This window comes from Pteronotus mesoamericanus, unplaced genomic scaffold (genome assembly GCF_021234165.1).
Source record: "Pteronotus mesoamericanus isolate MK-2021 breed Mesoamerican mustached bat unplaced genomic scaffold, CSHL_Meso_final contig_78, whole genome shotgun sequence".
Lineage (NCBI taxonomy): Eukaryota > Metazoa > Chordata > Mammalia > Chiroptera > Mormoopidae > Pteronotus > Pteronotus mesoamericanus.
In genome coordinates, this window is record NW_026555258.1 from 22,951,847 (window position 1) to 22,973,150 (window position 21,304).

Sequence of the window (21,304 nt, forward strand, 5' to 3'; positions counted from 1 at the left end):
CTATAGATTGTTTTGGGTAGGAAAGATATTTAATGTTAATTCTTCTTATTCATGTACACAATATATGCTTCCATTTGTTTGTACCTTCTTCAAGTTCTTTCTTCAGTACCTTATAATTTCCCGAGTACAGGTCTTTTACATCCTTGGTTAAATTTATTCATAGGGGTTTTTTTAATATAACTGTAAATGAAGTTATTTTAAATCTTAAGTTTCATTTATGACAGTTCAGCACTGGTATATAAAAATGAAACTGATACCTGAATATAAATCCAGTATTCTGCTACTTTACTGAATTCTTTTATCAGTTCCAGCAGGTTTTAGTGGAATCTTTCAGGTACTCTATATACAGTATCATGCCATATGCAAATATTGACAATTTTATTTCTTCCTTTCCAATTTGGTTGCCTTTTATTTTTTCTTCTTGGTCTGATTGCTGTGGCTAGGACTTTGAGTTCTATGTTGAAGAAGAGCGGTGAAAGTGAACAATCCTGTTTTGCTCCTGACCTTAAGGGAAACATTTTTAGTTTTTCCCTGCTGAGTATGATGCTGGCTGCGGGTTTGTCATATGTGGGCCTTACTATGTTGAGGTATGTTCCTTTATTTCCACTTTGCTGAAAGTTTTTATCATAATTGGTGTTGAGTATTGTCAAATGATTTTTCTCCCTACATTGATAAGACCATATGATTTTTATCCGTAATTTTGTGATGTATCGCAGTAATTGATTTGCAGTTATTGTATCAACCTTGCATCCCAAAATAAATCTCACTTAATCACGGTGTATGATCTTTTTAATGTATTGCTGGATTTGGTTTGTTAATATTTCACTGAGGATTCTTCCATCCATGTTTATCAGGAATATTGGTCTATATTTTCTTTCTTTGAAGTGACTTTATCTGGTTTTGGAACTAGAATAATGCTAGACTACTAAAATGAATTTGAAGTCTTCCCTCCTCTTGAATTTTCTGGAATAGTTAGAGAAGAATAGGTGTTAGTTATTCTTTGAATGTTTGGTAAAATTCACCTGTAAAGCCATCAGGTCCAGGACTTCTGTTTGCTAGAAGTTTTTTCATTACTGCTTTGATTTCATTAGTTGTAATCTGTTCAGATGTTCTGTTTCTTCTTGGTTCAGTTTTGTAAGATTGTATGTAACTGGGAATTCACCCATTTCTTTCAGAATGCCAATTCTGTTGACATAGAGTTGTTTAAAATATTTTCTCATAATCCTTTGTATTTCTCTAGTGTCAGTTATTACTTTTCCTCTTTATTTTCTGATCTTATTTATTTGGGTCCCCTATCTTTTTTTTCTTGAGTTTGGTTAAAGGTTTATCCATCTCATTTATCTTTTCAAAGAGCCAGCTCTCAGTTTCTTTGATCTTTTGCACTTCTTTTTACTCTTATTTTGTTTATTTCCACTCCAATATTTACTATTTCCTTCTACTCACATTGGGCCTTTTCTAGTTCCTTTAGCTGTAAGGTTAGTATATTTAAGATTTTTCTTATTTTTGAGGTATGCCAGTATTGCTATGAATGTCCCTCTTAGGACTGCCTTAACTGTGTCCCATAGATTGTGTTTTCATTTTCATTTGTTTCAAGATATCATTTGATGTCTTGCTTGATTTCACTGTTAACTCACTCATTTTTTTAGTAACTTGTTATTTAGCCTCCATGTGTTTGTGTGTTTTTCAGGGGGTTTTTTTTTTCTTGTAATTCATTTCTAGTTTCACACCACTGTCAAGGTCAGAGAAGATAACTGATAAGATTTCAATCTTCTTGGATTTATTGAGACTTGTTTTGTGCCCTAACATGTGGTCTATCCTGGAAAATGTTCCTTTGCACTTGAAAAGAATGTATATTCTGCTGCTTTGAGATGAAATGCTCTGAAATTATTAATTAAAATCATCTGGTCTAGTGTGTCATTTTAGGCTATTTCCTCTTTGATTTTCTGTCAGAAGGATCCATCCATTGATGTCAATGGGTTGTTAAAATCCACTACTTTTACTGCATTACTGTCGCTCTCTCCATTTATGTCCATCAAGATTTGCTTATGTATTTAGGGGTTCCTATGTTGGGTGCATAAATATTTACATGGGCTATAGCCTCTTGTTTGATTGATTACCATTATGTAATGTCAATCTTTGTCTTTTGTAACAGCCTTTGTTTTAAAGTCTATTTTGTCTGATACAAGTATTGCTACTGCAGCAAAAAGATGTTTCCATTTGCAATATTTTTCCATCCCTTTACAGTCTGCGTGTATTTCATTCTGAGGCATGTGTCTTGTAGACACATTACATGAGTCTTTTTTTAATTTTTTTATCTTCACCCGAAAATATGTTTATTGATCTTAGAGAGAGAGGGATAGAGAGAGAAACATCCATCAGTTACCTCCAAACATGACCTGACTGCAGATCAAACCTGCAACCTAGGTATGTGTTCTGACAGGGAATCAAACCCGCAGCCTTCTGGTATATCAGGTAACACTCCAACCAAGCCACCCAACCAGGGTGGGTCTTGTTCTTCATCCATTCAGCTACCCTATGCCTTTTGATTGAAGTATTTAATCCATTTTCATTTAAAGTGATTATGGATAGGTATATAGTTATTGCCATTTTATTCTTTATAATTATTTTCTTTTATTCTTAAGAAGTTCCTTTAACTTTTCTTGTAATACTGTTTAGTAATAATGAACTACTTCAGCCCTTTCTTGTCTGGGAAGCTCTTTATTTCTCCTTCCATTTTACATATTTTTGCTGGGTAATTGGGCCTTGCTTTTCATCACTTTGAGTATTTTGTGCCAATACTTTCTACCCTGAAATGCTTCTTTCGAGAAGTCAGCCCAGTCTTATGAGAGCTCCCTTATAGATAACTTTCTCTTGCTGCTTTTAATATAATCTCTTAACATTTGCCATTTTAATTATGATATGTCTTGGTGTGGGCCTCTTTGGTTTCATCTCGTTTGGGACTCTGCTTTTTGGAATTGTATGTCTACTTTCTTTGCCATTTTAGGAAAGTTTTCAGTCATTATTTCTTCAACAGGTTCTCAATCCCTTGCACTCCATTTTCCTTCTGGTTGGTACTCCTATTATACTGATGTTGTTACCCTTGATGTCATACCAGGTCCCTTAATCTGTCTTCATCTTTTAAAATTCTCTTCTGTTTTTGCTGCTCAGATTGGGTATATATGCTCTACCTTGTCTTCCAAATTACTGATTTGATCCTCTGCTGTGGATTCCTTCTAGTGCATTCTTCATTTCAGATATTGTATTCTTCATATCTGACTGGTTCCTTTTGACGGTTTCTATGTCCTTTGTTATACTATCTCTTTAAGCTCTCACTTTGTTCATCCTTTCTTCCCCTATGTTCCTTGAGCATCCTTATAAACATTGTTTTGAATTCTGTATCTGGTAGGTTGCTTGCCTCCATTTTATTTAGCTATTTTTCTGGGGAATTCTCCTATTCTTTCATTAGGGGCACATTTTTTTCTCCCCATTTTGGCTGCCTCTCTGTATTTGTTTTTGTATATTAGGTAGATCTGCTATGTCTCCCAGTCGTGGTACAATGGCCATATATAGTAGGTGTCCTGTGGGGCTCACTGGTGCAATCTCCCTTATCACCTGAGGTAGGTGATCCAGGAATGTCCCTTGTGTGAGTTATGTGAGCCCTTATGTTGTAGTTGAGTCTGGACTGCTGTTGGCCCATCCCTGGGTCAGATTCTCAGGTTGGCTGACTATAAGAATCAACCCTGACAACAGTGTACGAGCTGTGTGGAGGCTGATCTTAGAAAGCAGAATTCACCCCAGCATGGTCTGGTGTCTGCCAAGATATCCCTTTGGGAGTGCCACTCCTGGATCTAATTGGGTCATGTTCTGATGTGGCCTCAAACCTGCCACTGGGTGTTGGTTCTGGAGCCATTTGGGAGGGATTCCAGTGCAGTTTAATGTCAGAAGCTGCCTATGACTGGCCCTAGGCTACCTCTTTGGAGCTACAAAAGGATCCACAGTTTGTGGCTATGTCTGTTAAGCCTGGGTGCACACAGGAGGGGCCAGGCCAAAGGAGACGTCTACCAGTACCAAGCCCAGGAGCAGGTCAGCATAAGGCTCAGGGCACCCTGAGATCAGCCTCTACTTTCTGGCGGCCTATTAGGCTCAGTCACTGAAAGAGCCTCTGGCAGTAAACAGGTTGCGTGAATAAGTTTTCAGTTACAAGGTAGGAACAAGAGATGTTCACAAAGAGTGTTCATATTAAAACTCAGCACCAGTGCTGAACCTGAGGCCACCCAGCACAAGTTTAAGGGTACAACAAGGGCAGCTGCACGTGTATGAGGCCTGGAAACCTTTGTGGTGGAACAGGAACTCAAAGAGTAGTCAGGGTGAGACCAGCAGAGTTCATGAGACTAAAAGATTAAGATTTGGCCATGTGGAAGAAGGGCTCTGCACAAAAACGATGGTTGTGGTCAGCATTGAGGGGAAAATAATCCTAATGCCAGAGCCACAAAATTCAGTCTCTCCCTGTCCGTCTCTGCCAACCCAGGTCTGCTCAGACCTCCATGCGTGCCTTCCAAGAAAGTCTAGACCGTGGGCCCAGGCTGGCTGCAGTCAGTTGACTCTTCTTTGGGGTGTGATCTTGGTAGGGTGAGGCCATAGGAATTTAGATGAGTGGAGCTAGTGCCTTCCTCCAGGCAGAGAACATAGGGAGGGGAGTGCTCAAGCCAGGAAAGACAGTCTTTGCAGGCAGTGTGGGAGACGGGCACAGCCAGGGACCTTGGCAGCTGTGCCTTCAGCCCTCTCCCTGTGTGACTCCAGTCTGCCCTGAGCTGCCACCGCTCTGCTGGAACCCAAGATGTATGCCCACAAACAAGATTTTGTGCAATAGCCCTTTAAGAAGGCACCTGGTTTTCTACTAGACCCCAGATTTCTCCCTGGCAGACAGAATCTCTACTGATTTTCACAGAGATGTTATGTAGCCTCCGGTTTCCAGCTCTGATGCTGCTGGGTGGGGAGCCCAGCATGAGTTTGAGAGCCCTTACTCCTCATGGTGGGGATGTTTGCAGCTGAGATATCCCTGCGGATTCTCTGCCACTGTAGATGGGTGCTGGGACAGGTCTTTACATGTCTCTCTCCCTACCAGTCTGGATGTGACTTCATCTCTAATCCTTGGTTGTAAAAACGTCTGTTTAGCCAGTCTTCAATTGGTTATTCAAGCTGACTGTTCTATAATGTAACTGTAATTCCAATTTGGTTCCAGGAGGAGGTGAGTGTAACTCCCACCTCGCCATCTAGGGGCCATCTTGGATCTTCCACCACCTATGTTTCTTCTGTGGTGAGGTGTATATCCAGAGCTTATGCCCATTCTTTAATTGGGTTCTTTGCTTTCTTATTATTGAAGATTAAGAGGTTTTTTATGTATGTATTTGAATACCATTCTTTATGAAATACATGTTTTGAAAACCCTTCCTCCAAGTGTGTGGCTTATCTTAAAGTCAGTTAGAAGACTGACATCCACAAAAATGTCCTCCTCCCCGCTTCTCCTGCCATATATGTATAACCCCTGTTCAACACTGCCCCATTCAGTGATGACTAATTACAACACTGGTCAGTCAACACAGGAATTGAGTACAACATGTTGAAAAGCTATACAGAGTACTCAAGAGTATGGACTCCAGAGCTTAACTGCCCAGGTATAAATCCTGGCTCCAGTATTTATTCTTTGTAGTGATCTCAACAATGTAATTGTTTGCTTTCTCACATCTTTACATATATTTATATAGGTACATACATATACATATATATATATATATCACAATTAATTTCCCTTAATATTATAACAAGTCAGAGAGGCTGCTATAATTGTATACAAGTTTTGTAACCTTTTTACAGGACTGGAACCCCTCTTGGCTTAAATTTCAACTTGCATTAAATGGGAATAATACCTAGGGAATACTTATAAGGATTTAAGATGTGAGAATATACATAAGAACATGTATTTACTACCTAGTACATGGTAAACACTCTATCAATTTATCAGTTCGCTGGATTGACACTAACAGCAGAAAAAAGAGGCAGGCAAAATGCAACCCTTGGGCTGCTTCTGACACAGTTCTCTGAGCCCACTGTAATTCTTCTGAGTTCTTATTGCAAGGCTGGCATGAGAAAGGCACATCGTGGCACTAAAAAAGTACTCATAACACCAACAGTCTTAAATCATAGAAACTAAGATTTTATTAGGGGAAGAAAAAAAAAGGAAAAAGAGTTGAAGGGAGGGTCTCCCTCACATCAGTCCTATTTTTCAAAATTATGTCACCCAAAATAATTTCTATAACTTCAGTATGTCTTTCTATAACAATTTTTTTCAGTACACACACTATGGCAACACATTTTACAGTATAAGAAAATTTTAAGACAAAGTTCTTTGGGTGCTATGTTCCTTTGTATACGTCATACTGGTACCAGAATTAATTTAACATGAAGTTAAACTATGAAAACAGACAAAGTTAAATAGAAACAACTTGCATATCTTCAGCGCATACAAAAAATATTTGGTAGGAAAAAATAGTTTGTATGATATTTTTAATTTCTTCTCATTTGCAGCTTATCAACCTGGGGATAAGTCCTTCCCATTGATGTACCAACAGCAATAAAGGCTCAGCTATAACAGGGGACACACCTGGAGTGACCAGCTTGAATTAAAAAAATGAAGAGAAGCAGTCTACTAGATGCAGAGTTCAAAACACTGGTTATAAGGGTGCTCAATGAACTTAGGGGAAGAGTAAATAAACTTAGGGAGAACTCCAACAGCATATAAAAAGGACATGGAAACCATAAAAAAGAATCAGTCAGAAAATGAAGGGTACAATAACTGAAAGAAGAATAATGTATAGGGATTCAATAGTAGAGCAGATGAAGCTGAGAACCAAATCAGCAATTTGGAATACAAGGAAGCTAAAAACACCCAATCAGAACAGCAAAAAGAAAAAAAGGATTAAAAAAAATGAGGATAGTGTAAGGAGCCTCTGAGACAACTTCAAGTGTACCAACATTTGCATTATGGGGGTGCCAGAATAAAAAGAGAGCAAGAAATTGAAAACCTATGTGAAAAAAATGATAGAAAACTTCCCTAACCTTGAAGGAAACAGACATACAAGTCCAGGAATCACAGAGAGTCCCAAAGAAGATAAAAGCAAAGAGGCCAACACCAAGACATACCATAATTAAAATTACAAGAGATCAAAGGAAAGAGGGAATCTTAAAAGCAGCAAAGAAAGGCAGTTAGCCTTTCAAAGAAGCTAACACAAGACCGTCAGCTGATTTCTCAACAGAAACTTTGCATGCCAGAAAAGACTGGCAAGAAATATTTAAAGTGAGGAAAAGTGAGGACCTACCACCAAGATCACTCTACACAGCAAAACTTTTAGAATCTAAGGACATATAAAGAGCTTCCCAGACCAAAAAAAGCTAAAGGAGTTCATCACCACCAAACCAGTATGACATGACTTGTTAAACGATCTCGTTTAAGAAAAATAAAAGAAAAAAACCAAAAATATATAAATATATTTTTTAGGCAATAAATATATATCTATCAACAACTGAATCTAAAAAACAAAGTAAGTGAACAATCAGAACAAAAACAGACTCAGATACAGATAAGATTCTGATGGCTGCCAGATAGGGGAGGCTTTTGGGGGGGAAGGGTGAAAAAAGTGCAGGGATTAAGAAGTACAATTTGGTTGTGACAGAAGTCATGGAGATATAAAGTGCAGCATATATATAGTCAATAGTATACTAATAATGATGTATGGTGTCAGATGGGTATGAGATTTATCGAGATGATCACTTAGATATATAACGTCTAATCACTGGGGTATACACCTGAAACTAATATAATACTGTATGTCAACTGTAATTGAAATATGAAAAATAATTTTTAAAAAGTCATATTCTACTCCCATAAATTCACTTAAAATCACATCTACAAAATAATCCCACACTGCCCAAAATGAATCATTAGACTATGTTTGAAACTGTTTCACTGACTTAGTTATAACAAATCTTGGACAGGTACTTTAATACACTGCATTCATGAGTTCTTTATGTTAGGTACTCAGTCTATTTTAGTTCTACAGTGTGTACCTATTTTTAAGAACTAGTTGCACTGCAGCTATTTTCAAAACAGTTAACATTCAGCTTGCTGGTGCAGTTCTAGTCTTCTTAAAGCCTCAACTCCAGATGCTAAGTATTTTTAAATTGCATATTAGTGGACTTGCCCTAGTCTTTCCCCCTTATAGATTTAACTCCTTAAAAAGAGAAAAATGAACAACATAAAGCTATTTCATATGTTCCAAGTATGCTTTTCATCAAAATTATTAAAAATAATCATGTAGGCAACAGAGGCTTCGAGATTATCTATGACACAATAGATTCTAGTTTTGGATCAGGTCTGAATCATAGTGCGCCAAATAACCACAACCCACCTGTGGTTATTTCCTTAGTTCCTTAATGTATAACTAGAATAGATCTGGCAACTGATACAATCTCCAAACTGATCCTTGGATTCAAAGATCATTATGGTAAGAACTGTCAAGTAGAAGCCTCTACAGATATTTTAAAAAAGCAACGCTACAAGATGGGTGCCATAACCAAAAACATAAAAAATGAAAAGGTGATAATCATGTGCCATTTAACTGTTTGGTCTATACATAAGACAGATAAATTTGGAGAATAACTGTGATTATTACAAATGTAGACAGGTAGTGACTCCAATTGCAGCTAGTATTCTAGATGCAGTATTTTTACTGGAACAAACCAACATTACCCCTGTATCCTGGTAAGCAAATGTTTTTTTTCATATTAATTTGCCAAGAATCCCAGAAACACTTCGTTTTCACCTAGCAAGACTGAGTTCACTATAACAGTCTTGCCCCAGGTCTATGTGCACTTTCTTCCTCTCCAACAAAGTCCACAGAGATTTTGATCATACTGAAAGAGACTCCAACAACGTCACACCGGCTCACTACACTGAAGACATTATACTGAATGGATCTCTGGGCAGGAGGTAGCAAGTACTTCGGATAGCTTAATGTGACATACAGGGGTGAGCAAAAAGGTTTACAGTATTAAGTACCCAAAACACAGAGTGTATTCTTATATTTTTATTTAATTATTGTATTATTTTCTCTACGAACAACTGTAAACCTATTTTTGCTGGCCCCTGTACGCAAACCATAAAGTAGAAAGTTAAACTCCACTGCTAGGTTTCTGTAGCAGAGTCCAGTCAAAAAAATGAAAATAGTTATTTTAACAGAGAATTTAATATAAAGTAGATAGATATTTTTTTTAAGTGGGTAGCCCTAGCCAGTGCGGCTCAGTTGGTTGGAGCCATCGCCCCGCAGACTAGCCATGGGTTCGACTCCCTGCCACATGCCTGGGTTGTGGGGTTGGTCCCTGGTCAGTGAGAGTCCAAGAGGCAACCAACGATGTTTCTCTTTCACATTAATGTTTCTTTACCTCTCTCTCTCCTTTCCATCCCTTCTCTCTAAAATCAATAAGCATGTCCTCCAGTGAGGATTAAAAACAAACAAGTATTTTTTAAAAGAAGTGGGTATAAAATTGTTAACTAGATTGTGAAAAAGTAAACAGTAAATACTACGCTATGGAGGTAGCAACTTAAGAAAGCAATTACCTCTGTTGGGGGGGAACAAACAGGTTGAAATTATTAAAAGTTAGAATCTTAGAGGAAGAGCTCTTTAGAACTAAAATTGAGGCTCCTAAGGAGGGAATACTGCTCAGCTAGTGTTCTAGTTCAGTTGACTCACTGCACAAATAAATATCCAAATACCCCAGCAGCAGAGTTTGAACTAAACACAAGTCTCCTAACTTGATGAGCTCTTTCTACCATACTACACTCCCTGAGCAATATTTATGTCACGTCACTCAAATATTCTAACTTCCCTTCCAATTAAGACATGGAAAGACAATTTAAGTAAGATTCTCTAAACATAAAGAAGTAAATTATGGGTGGTCATTTCTGAGACATCCTTTCCCGCCTGACACTGGGCAGAATCATTTTAAAACGCCATATAACAAAGGGGGTTTGGAGGTATTATGAATGTTCTCTTTTTATCTGGATGTTGATTACATAAATGTTCACTGTGAAAATTCGCTGAGCTGTGCATTTACGATTTTTGCTCTTTTCTGTATGTTTTTGATGGGGATTCATAAAGATAGCAAAACCATGCTGCCACTTTTCCAGAATCCCAGAACTGATAAATTTTTGATGTATGAATCCTTTCATCTCCCACAAATTAGAGGAAGGAATAATAACACACTTGATTCCTAGATTTTATTCCTGAAAGTAAAGTAGAAACTGGTGGCATGGAAATGACAGAAATCATGGGAGAAAATAACCATATCAAATGACAACTTACTGAGCAATTGCTAAATATTAAAAACCCAAAAACACTCAATGAACTTGCAAAAAGAGAGCACAGAATAGCTGAAAACTTTGGAATTAGCCCAAAAACTAGCTCCATAATTTCCTGAACTATGTGTCTTAAGAAAGGTTATTTTATTCTTCTAAGACTATTCTTCATCTGTAAAATGAGTTCAACAACACCTACCTTAAAGGGATATGTGAGGATTAGAAATAGAGTGAAATGTTTTGCATGTATCTGAAATGAATGAATATTATTATTGTGTAGGAAAGGAGGTACAACCTTATGTGACCCTATAAATAAAAATAAAAGGATGATAACAACAGCCTATTTGAGTTTCTTCAGGGCCAGAATAGTATCTTTCATCCTGGTATCCTCAACATCTAATGTAGTGCCTGATATGCAGTAGTTTCAACGAACATTTGAGAGAAGTGAGCAAAAGAGTGATAGAAGAATTAAAACAACAGATTTTGAATGTAAAAATCAAGTAGAAATAATTGTAGATTAAATTTTCAGAAACTCTCACAGAAAATAGCAATTGGATATGAATGGAGAACTAAAGAAATGTGTTTATTTTAATGAAGATTTAAATGAGACAGAGAAGCTATGAAAAATATAAGATGGGAGATTAAAATTGATGATGTAAACTTTCTGTTAAAATGGTTTCTAACAGCTCCCAAAGCAGTGTTTTACAACCTCCTAATAAAATACCTAGGAAAACAGAAACAAAACAAAACAGAAATTTATTCTACTGGCCAAAACTGAAAACCACAATCATATGCCAGGGTTCAGTAGGAACCAAAGTTATGAGATAAACGGAGGTAAACTAAGAAATTTTTAAAAACCACCAAATTTATTAAATACGTTGATATCCTTGCTTAAGCAGCCCAAGTCACACAGAAAGAGAAAAGGGGAAAATCATCATCTCCTTGGATGTGAAGGCCTACAGCCGAACCAGATAAAAAAGGGACGTTATCCTCATCTACTACAGACAGAAAGAGTTAATCCTCCTTTATTCTGTTGCCTCCACTACCATTTTTAAAGACCTAGGTAAAGGCTACAAATCATAAAATGTAAATGGTAGGAAAGTGGGGAGTGAGGTACTAGCAGTAGTAAAAAATACATTCCAAAAGTCAGAGTCTCAAAGAGTAACATGTTTAAGAAGAAGCATGGTAATAAGAAAAGCCGTGGTAAGTAGTATACAGATAAACTGTGGTTTTATTGTACTATAGTCTCAGTTCTAGAGACTCAGTCACAGGAGACAGGGAAAAAGTTGCCAATTTTAACTAAAAATTTGTGTAAAATACTGGCAAATCAAAATTCCTAAAAAATTAAAATACACCAAACAAATAAGACTTTTGTCCAAGAAAGAAAGAGTCATTTTTTTAAAACATATTACATTATTTTTTAAATTGGAAAAAAATATGATCAACTCAACAGATTTACAGAATGGAAATACAAGTGACCACTAAAGTTAAGAAGTACAAGCTTATTATTAACTATAAATAGATAGTTAAATAAAGCTATGCAAATAAAAACTATGTTTTCTGATCATTAGAATAACAAGATATTTAAGACAAGATATTAAGACTGATAAAAGCCAACACTATGGAAGGCAATCTAACACACTCCTGGTAAAAGCTTAAATAGGTGCAGTATACTTTTTGTGTGAATTTTATCATTTTTACAGGTCTACAAGTACTAGCACTGAAATATAAAATAGTTTCACACCACATGCATTATGTGATAGCATTCAATTAGTCCAGTGGTTCTCAAATTTTTTGGTTTCAGGACTCCTCTGTACCCCTAAAACTTAGTGAGCACAGGAATGGCTGCCCAAGGCTGAGGGAAGGCTGACTACAAAAGGGCAGGAGGGAATCTCCATTGGGTGACGAAACTGTGTGTAGCGGTGGTTCCGTGACTTGTATGTGTTCATCCAAAAATCAAAGACCTTTACATTTAAAAGGGTGAATACAATGCATACAAACTAAACCTTTAGAAAAACCTGACTTCAAAAAAAATTCTTAAAGACATCAAGGACCTTTTGCTTATGCGGGTTTCATGTATCAATATTTAGTATATTAGAAATTATAACAGAAAATTTTTGAATAGTTCTTCAGGTGTTCATTTTAAAAATATTAAGTGCATTAAGTGTTAACGTAAATAAGGTATTCTGTACGAAAACAGCTGTTTTCCAAAGCAAAAATCATTCAGCGAGAAAAGCCACACTTTAATATTTTAGCAAATCTCTTTAAAGTCTGGCTTCAAGTAGAAAAAAGCTGGATTCACATATCTGCTTCTGCATTCAATCTGTTACAGTATCACTGATCACATAGTCTCTAGAAAAACTCCACTGTACACTTGTGAGTAAATGGGAAGACAAATAACATCTGCATATTATTATGAAAATAAGTGTGACCTGCGAGTGTCAGGGAACCCCAGGGGTTCCTGTAACACACTTTAAGAACCTCTGATTTTGCCTAGACAAGAAAATAACAACTACTGAATATGGAAGAAAATGTATTTCTTTTCTAATCAAGGAAGCAGTATCTTACGCAGATTATCTGTCCTTATCTAATACAATAACATTGCCCTTACCTACGTCAAAACTTCTACCAAACAACGCTTTAGACTAGGCGACAAACTTCAACGTAAATGAAAAATACGTCTGAGGTACACGGGTTTGAAAAACCAGCAGTCCGTAAGTACAGCACCATCCCCCAGCCCCAAACCCTTCGTTCCAGACCACCAGCGCAATAAAGGAAAGCAATCGGGCTAGCGGTAATCCTTTCGCTGGGGAGGGGTGGAGGAGGGAGGTGCTGCCTTCTGCATGTGAACTAGACGCTCAGTAAAGCCAAGTGCAGTAAGAGGAAGTATGCCTGACTGGTGTGCTTACTTGAGGCTTTTGGTGTACCGATCAGTGTTTATACAACTTTCAAAACTGGAGAGTGATCCATAACTATCCATTACGCCAAGCGACTAAGTCAGATTCGCTGTCTGGGAGCTTTGTTCCCAGGTGACTTTTAAATACTGAAGTGGTGGCACCCCTAGGAGACAGCGCAAATCCCGGGCAGGCAACGGCCGTACCAGGGCTCCGCCAGCTGCAGCGCCTCCCAGTCACCTGTCCCGGGAGTCCTTCCCGCGTTGTAGGTCCAGCCCCAGACGTCTCGGACCCCAGGTCGCGCCTCCTTTGACGAGTAGCAGGACCACCTCCCTTCCCGGCCTCAGTGGCCCCATCCGCACTGGAGGGGTCGATGGAGCCGACCTTTTGCAACCCTCTAGCTGGACTACAGGACTCTCTAGGGTAGAGGTAGCTTGCCCGCTCACCCGGCTCAGGCCGTCCTCACCTAAGGGGGCCGCTCCCAGGCGCCCCGCACTCACCCGGCTGACGCTTCAGCGCCATCACGGATACCAGGTAGTGGGCGATGTCAAAAAAGGGGAACATAGACATGCTAGAAAACGCAAGGGTCAGCTCATCCCACGAAGAGGCCATGACAACGACCTACCACGGCGACCAAGCAGCCAGGGCGACGGGTTCCCGGCTCACGCGGTGAAAGTTGGGGGAGGGGCCGTCGAAGGGGCGCTCTTCTGCGCGGCCTCCTGGAGCCCTGCGCGTGCGCCCTGGCACTGGCGCCGGCGCGCGGAGGGGCGGGGCCGCGTGTCCCGGGAGCCGCAGGCTCGCGCTCAGTGGCCGGCGGGTGGGCGGGGTGAGAGGGTTTGCGCTGTTTCCTCTAGACTCGACCTCATTCTCCTAATAAGGGTCCAGCCCGTTCGTGCTGGGAGCTGGTGTCATTCACAGATATTTCTCGAGCAGCTAGTGTTCAAATCACACTGTGACTTACTGGAAAAAATATATATGTATACAATTAATATCCTACCTTCAAGAAACTTGTGTTCTCCTAGAAATTTTTTTTTTTTAATTTTAAAGGATGCGTGTAATTTGCACAAAGCAGGTAGTGAGATGTATAGGAGCCATGCTAAGGCAGTCACTAGTAGAGGAAGATTATTTCAGGAAAGTGGTAAGGTGAACTGGTCTTTAAAAGTTAGGTTAGAGATGGAGGGAGGTATCTTGGCTAGACCACAAAGTGAGAAAGTTGGAAAAGAAGTCCTTGAAAGGCAGACCATAAATCAGTAGGTTTGTCTCCAGAGTCTTAAGTTCTTGATCACAACAGTATAAATGAGAGCCAGAATCCAGACTCTTAACCATTATTTTTTCTTTATGGGGGAAGTAGGGGGTACAGTCAAGCAACAAAATTAGGAATAGTTGGTAAGAAGAGACAAGGAAGATAGAAGGTTTTCACTGGCCCATGCAAAAGGAAGTGGAGGCTGAGGACAGTAGAAGCAGAGACCTGGATGGGGGAAAATCAGTAGAAACAGAATAGGATCTATGTTAACTTGTCAGTGGGTGAGTAGGAGGATTATGGTTGCATTCAGAGAACTGGAAAACAAGAAGGAGGAGCAGGCTTGAGTAGGAAAAATACAAATTTAGTTTGGTACTTTTTTATTTGATACATCAACAGATCATGCTGGCACCAGGAAATGGAAATGCGTAATGAGCTACTAGATAGGTAAGAGCTGCATGGAAGTATGCACGGCAAGGGAGACTTTCATTGATTTTTTTTAATCTAAGTATTTATGTGTTCATTTTAATTCATTTAACAAATGTTTTTTGCATGCATGCTAGGTACCAGGCAATTTGCTGGATGTCAGATGCACTGCCCTAAACACTAGGTGTTCAAAAGGTGAGAAAATTGTAGTAAAACTGTACATTTCATTACTTATCCAGAAAGAATAGAATTGGTGAAATACTTTTCATATATGGTTTTCCAAGCAAAAACTTCCTATAAAGAAAGGTTTATAGATCTCTAGCAAAACTAAATTTTAAAAAAATTAAACAAAAACAGACAACCCTGTGATTATACTTTCAGGCTTTAGTTGGTTCTTTCTATACTTTTTATATATTTCTTTATCTTTGTTATAAATGAATAAATTATGTTGGGGTCAGTACATGCCTCTATTTGTACAAACATTATGGCCATGCTACTACTATTAATCAAGTTAATTCTAGGCCAACTCACATAACTCTTAGTTTCAGCTTGCTTATCATCCCCCCTGGGCCAAGGTGGCAACATCCCAAAACCCAGTATCACAAATGTAATCCTATTTCTTCTCTACAATATTGCTTTCTATCCATCAAGTGGCATGCCTTGCACTTTGGGAAATCGATAACAATAATTTTCTAAAGAACCATGAAGAGTCCATGATTAGGAAGTTTCATGGTAAAGGGACTAGTCACACCTCTAAACGTTAGTATTCTGGTTAAGCATTTTCATTTTAAAGTTATTTTGATAGGCATTTGACAACTATACCACATCAGATTATAGTAATAATGTATGTTACATTACAGTAATTATTACTGTAAATATTACAGTAATAATGTATGGCATCTAAGACAAAATATGTTTAATTTGAATTCACCTTTTTTAATGTTCAGCATCATCAAGGAGAATTGACCTCAAAATACCTACTGCATTCAATACCATGAGGGGATACTGCATGAGATTTAAGCGATAAACCAATTGAAGTATACACTCAACTCTTTAGACTCAGTGTGTACCTTTGATATGGTGACTTGGCAAATTTGGCGTGGCTCATTTATTTCTTGCATTGGAAACTAAAATCCTTTTCTATAAGCATCACTTATATCTCTAATGTGAACTATTAAACTAAAAATGTTCACCATGTGCAACAAGTGCAAAATTTACCTAATTTAAAAATCTGATGTTATTAAAAGGGCTATCTCTAGTATTCATTAGCATAAAGACTGCCAAAAACTGCAGTTACTTACCAGTGCCAAAGCTGCCAGTTGTCTGTGGTTATCAACACGCAAGGTTTCAATCCAACTATGTTCAAGAGTAACAGGTACCATTAGATCAAAGAATAATAGAATTGTGGAAGTGAATGGACCCTTCAAAAAAAGAAAGTACCTTGGTTTGCACATCATGGAAAACAGTTCTGGGCAACTTAAGCCAAGTGAGGAATTCCCTGAAAGGCTATCAGGAACTTCATGAAAACCAAGAAAGAGTTGAGCCATCAAGCCCCAAGAAGAGCAGGAAGCTGGGCTCTGGGACCAGCAGCAGCAGGTGGATGTGGGCTGCCCTCACTTACTAATGATAGTCAGTGTTAACATTGTTTGGTCTCTGTGTCCCCCTATTCAAGAATACCAGGAAAGAGCCTGCCCTGGCCTGGGACAGCTATTTTTCCCTGGTCCACTAGCTCTGGAGGGAAGCTGGGTCACATGAATCCACAGAACCTTTAGGCATCATAAACAATATCCTGGGAATGGAGAGGGCCAGGCAGCCATTACCAGAGGTATCTGTTACAATCACTTTCTTTAGCCCAATCATTTCAGAGTAGGAAACTCAATGCTAGTGAGAGATCACAAAGGCGGTTAGTGATAGACCAGGATTTGTTGTTATCCTGTTACAGTTTATCTTCCCTAAATACTCCTCCTGGGCTTTCTCCTGTCCCACAGACCCCAGATACTCTCCCAAAGTTGTCTTGTACTAACAGATCCAACATCCCTACAGCAATGAAAAGGTCACCAGGTGAGAGCCAGGAAGACCTATTCAGAGTCAGGGCTTTGGGTGAACAGCCAAGATTAAAAGAGTTTATAGTTTCCAGCATAACCACTTTGTTGAAGGGGCTGAACTCAGTGGTGGCACAATCAGGAAGTGGATTTATCTTCCTTCAGACAAGGCCCCCAACTAAGATCCTGTGTCAGATCTCCTCTTCCTGTCCTTTAACATTTTCTCAGCGTGTCCCATGGCTTCCTTGTCATTTAATATACTAAAAACCTAAATTAAATAAAAATCTAAAAGTCCAGTCCAGTTAAAACATCCATCTTACATCAAATTCGGGGGTTTTCCCATTCCATCAGCTTAGGTCTGCCTGGATCAGAGACTTGCAATGAAGGAAAGGGGTGTGGTCTGGTCTTTCAAGCCTCCCTCATCTTCTGGCCCTTTCATCTACTGTATTTTCCAGGGCCAAGGCAGTAGGTAGGGGAATTACAGAAAAGGAGCAAAGGACCTTCTAGTTAGCAAGTGTTGGTTATAGTTTTTGGTTTTGGTTTTGTTTTTTGCTATTGGTATTCTTCTTCATGGCAGGCTCCCAGTGCTGACTCATTCATGGGGTACATTTGTGGTTTCCAAGGCCTTCCAACATCTACACTTACAGCAGACACCAGCAGATGGCAAACCCAACGGGCATATCCAACTCTGCATGTTGAGTTGAAATATTAAATATGGCTTTTCCAGCCTCTCAGCAAGGGGTGGCCAAGTGTTAGAATATTGGCAAATGAAACTGAATAGAAAGTCTGTTGACATGCTCCTGAAAAAATAAAGAAGAACAAAGCCGGAGGACTGACACTACTCGACCTCAAGACTTACTGTACAACTACAGCAATCAAGGCAATGCGGTATTTATAAAAGAACAAATATGCCAATGAAAACAATGTGGATTTTAAAAAAATAATCTGTGTCCTTGAGATGAGCTCTTCTCCTTCTTTTTTTTTTTTTTTTTTTTTTAATGGCCATGGATCTGGGGCAGCCCTCTTGTGACCATGGGAGAAAGGTCAGGAATTAGCAGGTAACTGAAGGTACCAGCCAGCTGGCTCAGACTTACTGATATATGACAGAAAGAATCCTTTCTGTTTAAACAGAGTCTAAATTGGCTTGGAGGAGAGAGGCACCTATTTCCTCATAGAGATGGGGTAAAAAAGCAACAGCCCTCTAACTCCTTGAGTTCTCCGCTTTGAATTTCCTTTCAAATTTTTGACCTCTTGGGCTGTGGGGGGTGAAGGTCTCTAAATCAGTTACTAGCTTTAATTAAGTCCCATTTATCTGGTCTAGTGCCTTTATTTAGAATGTAGAGGTAACATCTTGTGTCTTAGGAACTGTAGCTGGAATTTTAAGATAACAAATCCCAGTTAACATCTTGTTACATCAGATAATCAGGCCAAAAATGGAGTTGATGAGTAAAGTTTGAAAGAAAACACATGTAGCTAAGGCTGGGAAATCACAAAATGGCAGTGATCTGTGGAGATGGATTGACTAAACCAAAACATTATCAATGAGACCACAACATGCACCTAATATTTGGGCAAACAAAAGGAATCTTACCTAGAGATTCACAAATGTGTTCAGACAACAGGAGGGGCCAGATGTACAAACACAGAGGGCAAGTGCAATTGCAGATGCGTTCTGTCCTGTACCAATCACAAAGACAAATCATTTCAAAGTCAAGTTGTCCTTATATGACCATGAACAATATAAACGTACTCCAGTGTTAGAACCCAAAGTTGTCTAGCTTTCATACAGGATGTCTCTACATTACATAGCTCCCAGATCTATTTTTAAAGTCCATGTTCAATTATTGAAATTGTTTATGAATGGATGGATAGTACGTATATACCAGAGATTCCAGAGATTACTACATGTTCTTTAAATATCTATAAATATGTATGTTATATAAGATGTAAAAATCTGCAAAATGTAAAAAATATATTAGTATTTATTATCCATGTAGCCAGTATTCTTACAGTTTTGCATGCAAAAAAAGTTAGTTACCAATTTTCATAGTCGAGGGGGAAAGCTAAAAAGAATATTTCTAATAATTGCACAATTTCTTATAGGCATTATGATTATCTAAGAAGGGGAAAATTTTCCAAAGTAATTTAAACATGGAAATCTACTTTTCCCCTCTAAACAGTTCAGAAGCTAGAAATCTATCAAAGACAACCCTGTATACAGCTTTTCTTATCTTTCAGTATAGTCAGCTGAACAATCAGTTTATTTATAAACATGGATCTCATCTTTCAGATGGGGCCCATCAGATCATAGTAGCAAAGTCTTTCCCTCCACCTCTTCAGCTACCTCTTTGTTAGGCTTAGCCAGCCAGTCGCAGCATATCAAATTGTATTCCTGACTCTATACCAAGGAGTTCACTTGGGAAACTTTTTCATCTTGGGAGACACTGCAGAATAGCAGTAACATACAATACACATTCTCTAGTCAGACATTCTACTTATTGTGTAACCTTGTAGAGAGTAGTTGCTAAATCTCCATAGCCTGAGACTTCATCTTTAACCTAGAATTAACAATTTTTACTTCAGCATTGTTTTTGAAATTAAGAGAACCTGAATATACATTTCTTACCATTGTACCTGATACATGGTACCTTCTTGATAAATCTTAGCTCTCACACCTCTCCTGTGATATTGAGATCTCAGGAGGAATTTAGACATCTCTCTCCTACTGCTTTCTTAACTACGAAAGTTACTGTAGATTGTATATGTATAGATGGATAGTACATATATTCCAGGGATGGCTCCAATCACTGTATGTTCTTTAGATATCTGTAAAGCTGTATAAGTCACATAATCTGTAAAATCTATAAAATGTAAAGAATTCATTAGTATTTATTATCAATTAAGTTTAATATTCTTATCATTTTTGCATACATAAATTAGTTATCAATTTTAGAGGCACAGTGGTTAAGAGTGCAGGTGCTGAAGCCAGATGTCCTGGGTCAAATCCTGATGCTGCCCCTTGCTAGCTGAGCTACCTTAGACAAGTTTCTCTGTGCCTCAGTTTTCTCATTTCTAAAATGATGAAAATAATATTCTGGAGTTCCTGGGGTTTTATAAGGATTAAATATATTAATATGTGTAAAGAACAGTGCCTAGCACAGAGAAAACCCTCAATAAACCTCTATTATTATGTATTATTATTCAGAACTTACCCCATACTATGAGGACTTTAAAAATTTTTTCATGATGAACACAACTCAAATTAAATGTAATTTATATGGAAAATACCTACAACATAAAATTTGTGGTAATAAATTATTAAGGTAACACCCAAATTTGTGCTTTAGTATATTGACCTAAATAATAAACAGAATGATCAGTGTGTTATAAAAAAGGATACTTGGGTCACAGACTTGAGTAAGTTCAGTAAAACTGTCTTTAGCATTCCAAGAAAAGATTTTTCCTTTATTTCTCTCCCATTGGGTTTGGTTTTTATTCTTATTTCCTTTTCTTTATACATAGTAATAATCATGTGTGCTCAAAACAAAATAACAATGCTTCCCTTAATACATGAAGATGATGCTATTTGACTAAGGGCACATTCCTGAGGTTTTCTAGAAGTTCTCTTATTACATTCTCTCAGCTAGAAGTCATCTGCATTGAAATCTATTAGTTTAGTTAGAAAAAGTCTTTAGCAGGGCCTCCAGCCTTCTAAATTCACCTAACTTTGAGGTGTCAAAGTAAATAAATACATAAATACATAAAATGAGCTAGGGCATATTCCAAAGAAGGGATGGGCACATTCCTTACCAGACGAAGATTAGGACAACTGAGCTAGCAGCTGTTGCAAATCCATTACCAGGGGAGAGACTCAAGATGAAATTACACCTAGGGATGTTGAGACTAGCTAGTTAAGAGGGGGTAGCTGGCAAATCTGGTCACTCAGATTGTACCTGAGACTAAGAAACCCGATCCGAGGACCAGATGAGATTTCATCATTTGCTTTAAACAGGACTGTCAGGCATTACCAGACAAAACGTAAGGTGAACAAAGTCAGGCCAATGACGCAAGAAACAGCCCTGTGACCAGGTACGGATGACTAACCATAGTTAAACTACTGGGACTAACACCTGGCAGGAGCCAAACAAGGATTTCTCCCAGAAAGATAAAGAGTTGCACCCCAGAGGATTTGCTATCCAAAAGACACCATCTCACAAAAAACTCTAACCATGAAAGAATTGATTGGCTGTTTGAATCATATTTTTTTTCTTTTTTAATATTCAGAGCTGCT

General features: G+C 38.3%; 1 protein-coding gene across 2 annotated transcripts in view; it reads right to left on the reverse strand.

The window, feature by feature from the left end:
• TMEM38B (transmembrane protein 38B) overlaps positions 1-14,034 on the reverse strand; it is a 46,005-nt gene extending 31,971 nt beyond the window's left edge. The window contains exon 1 of one of the 2 annotated variants that reach the window (XM_054584574.1): positions 13,931-14,034. Coding sequence is in view for 1 of the 2 variants with exons in the window: in XM_054584573.1 (XP_054440548.1) it covers positions 13,806-13,917 (112 nt within the window). In the remaining variant the exon portion in view is untranslated. Of the gene's footprint in view, positions 1-13,805 lie in introns of both variants that reach the window. The other variant, XM_054584573.1, reaches the window with a different exon arrangement.
• Positions 14,035-21,304: the final 7,270 nt, after the last annotated feature.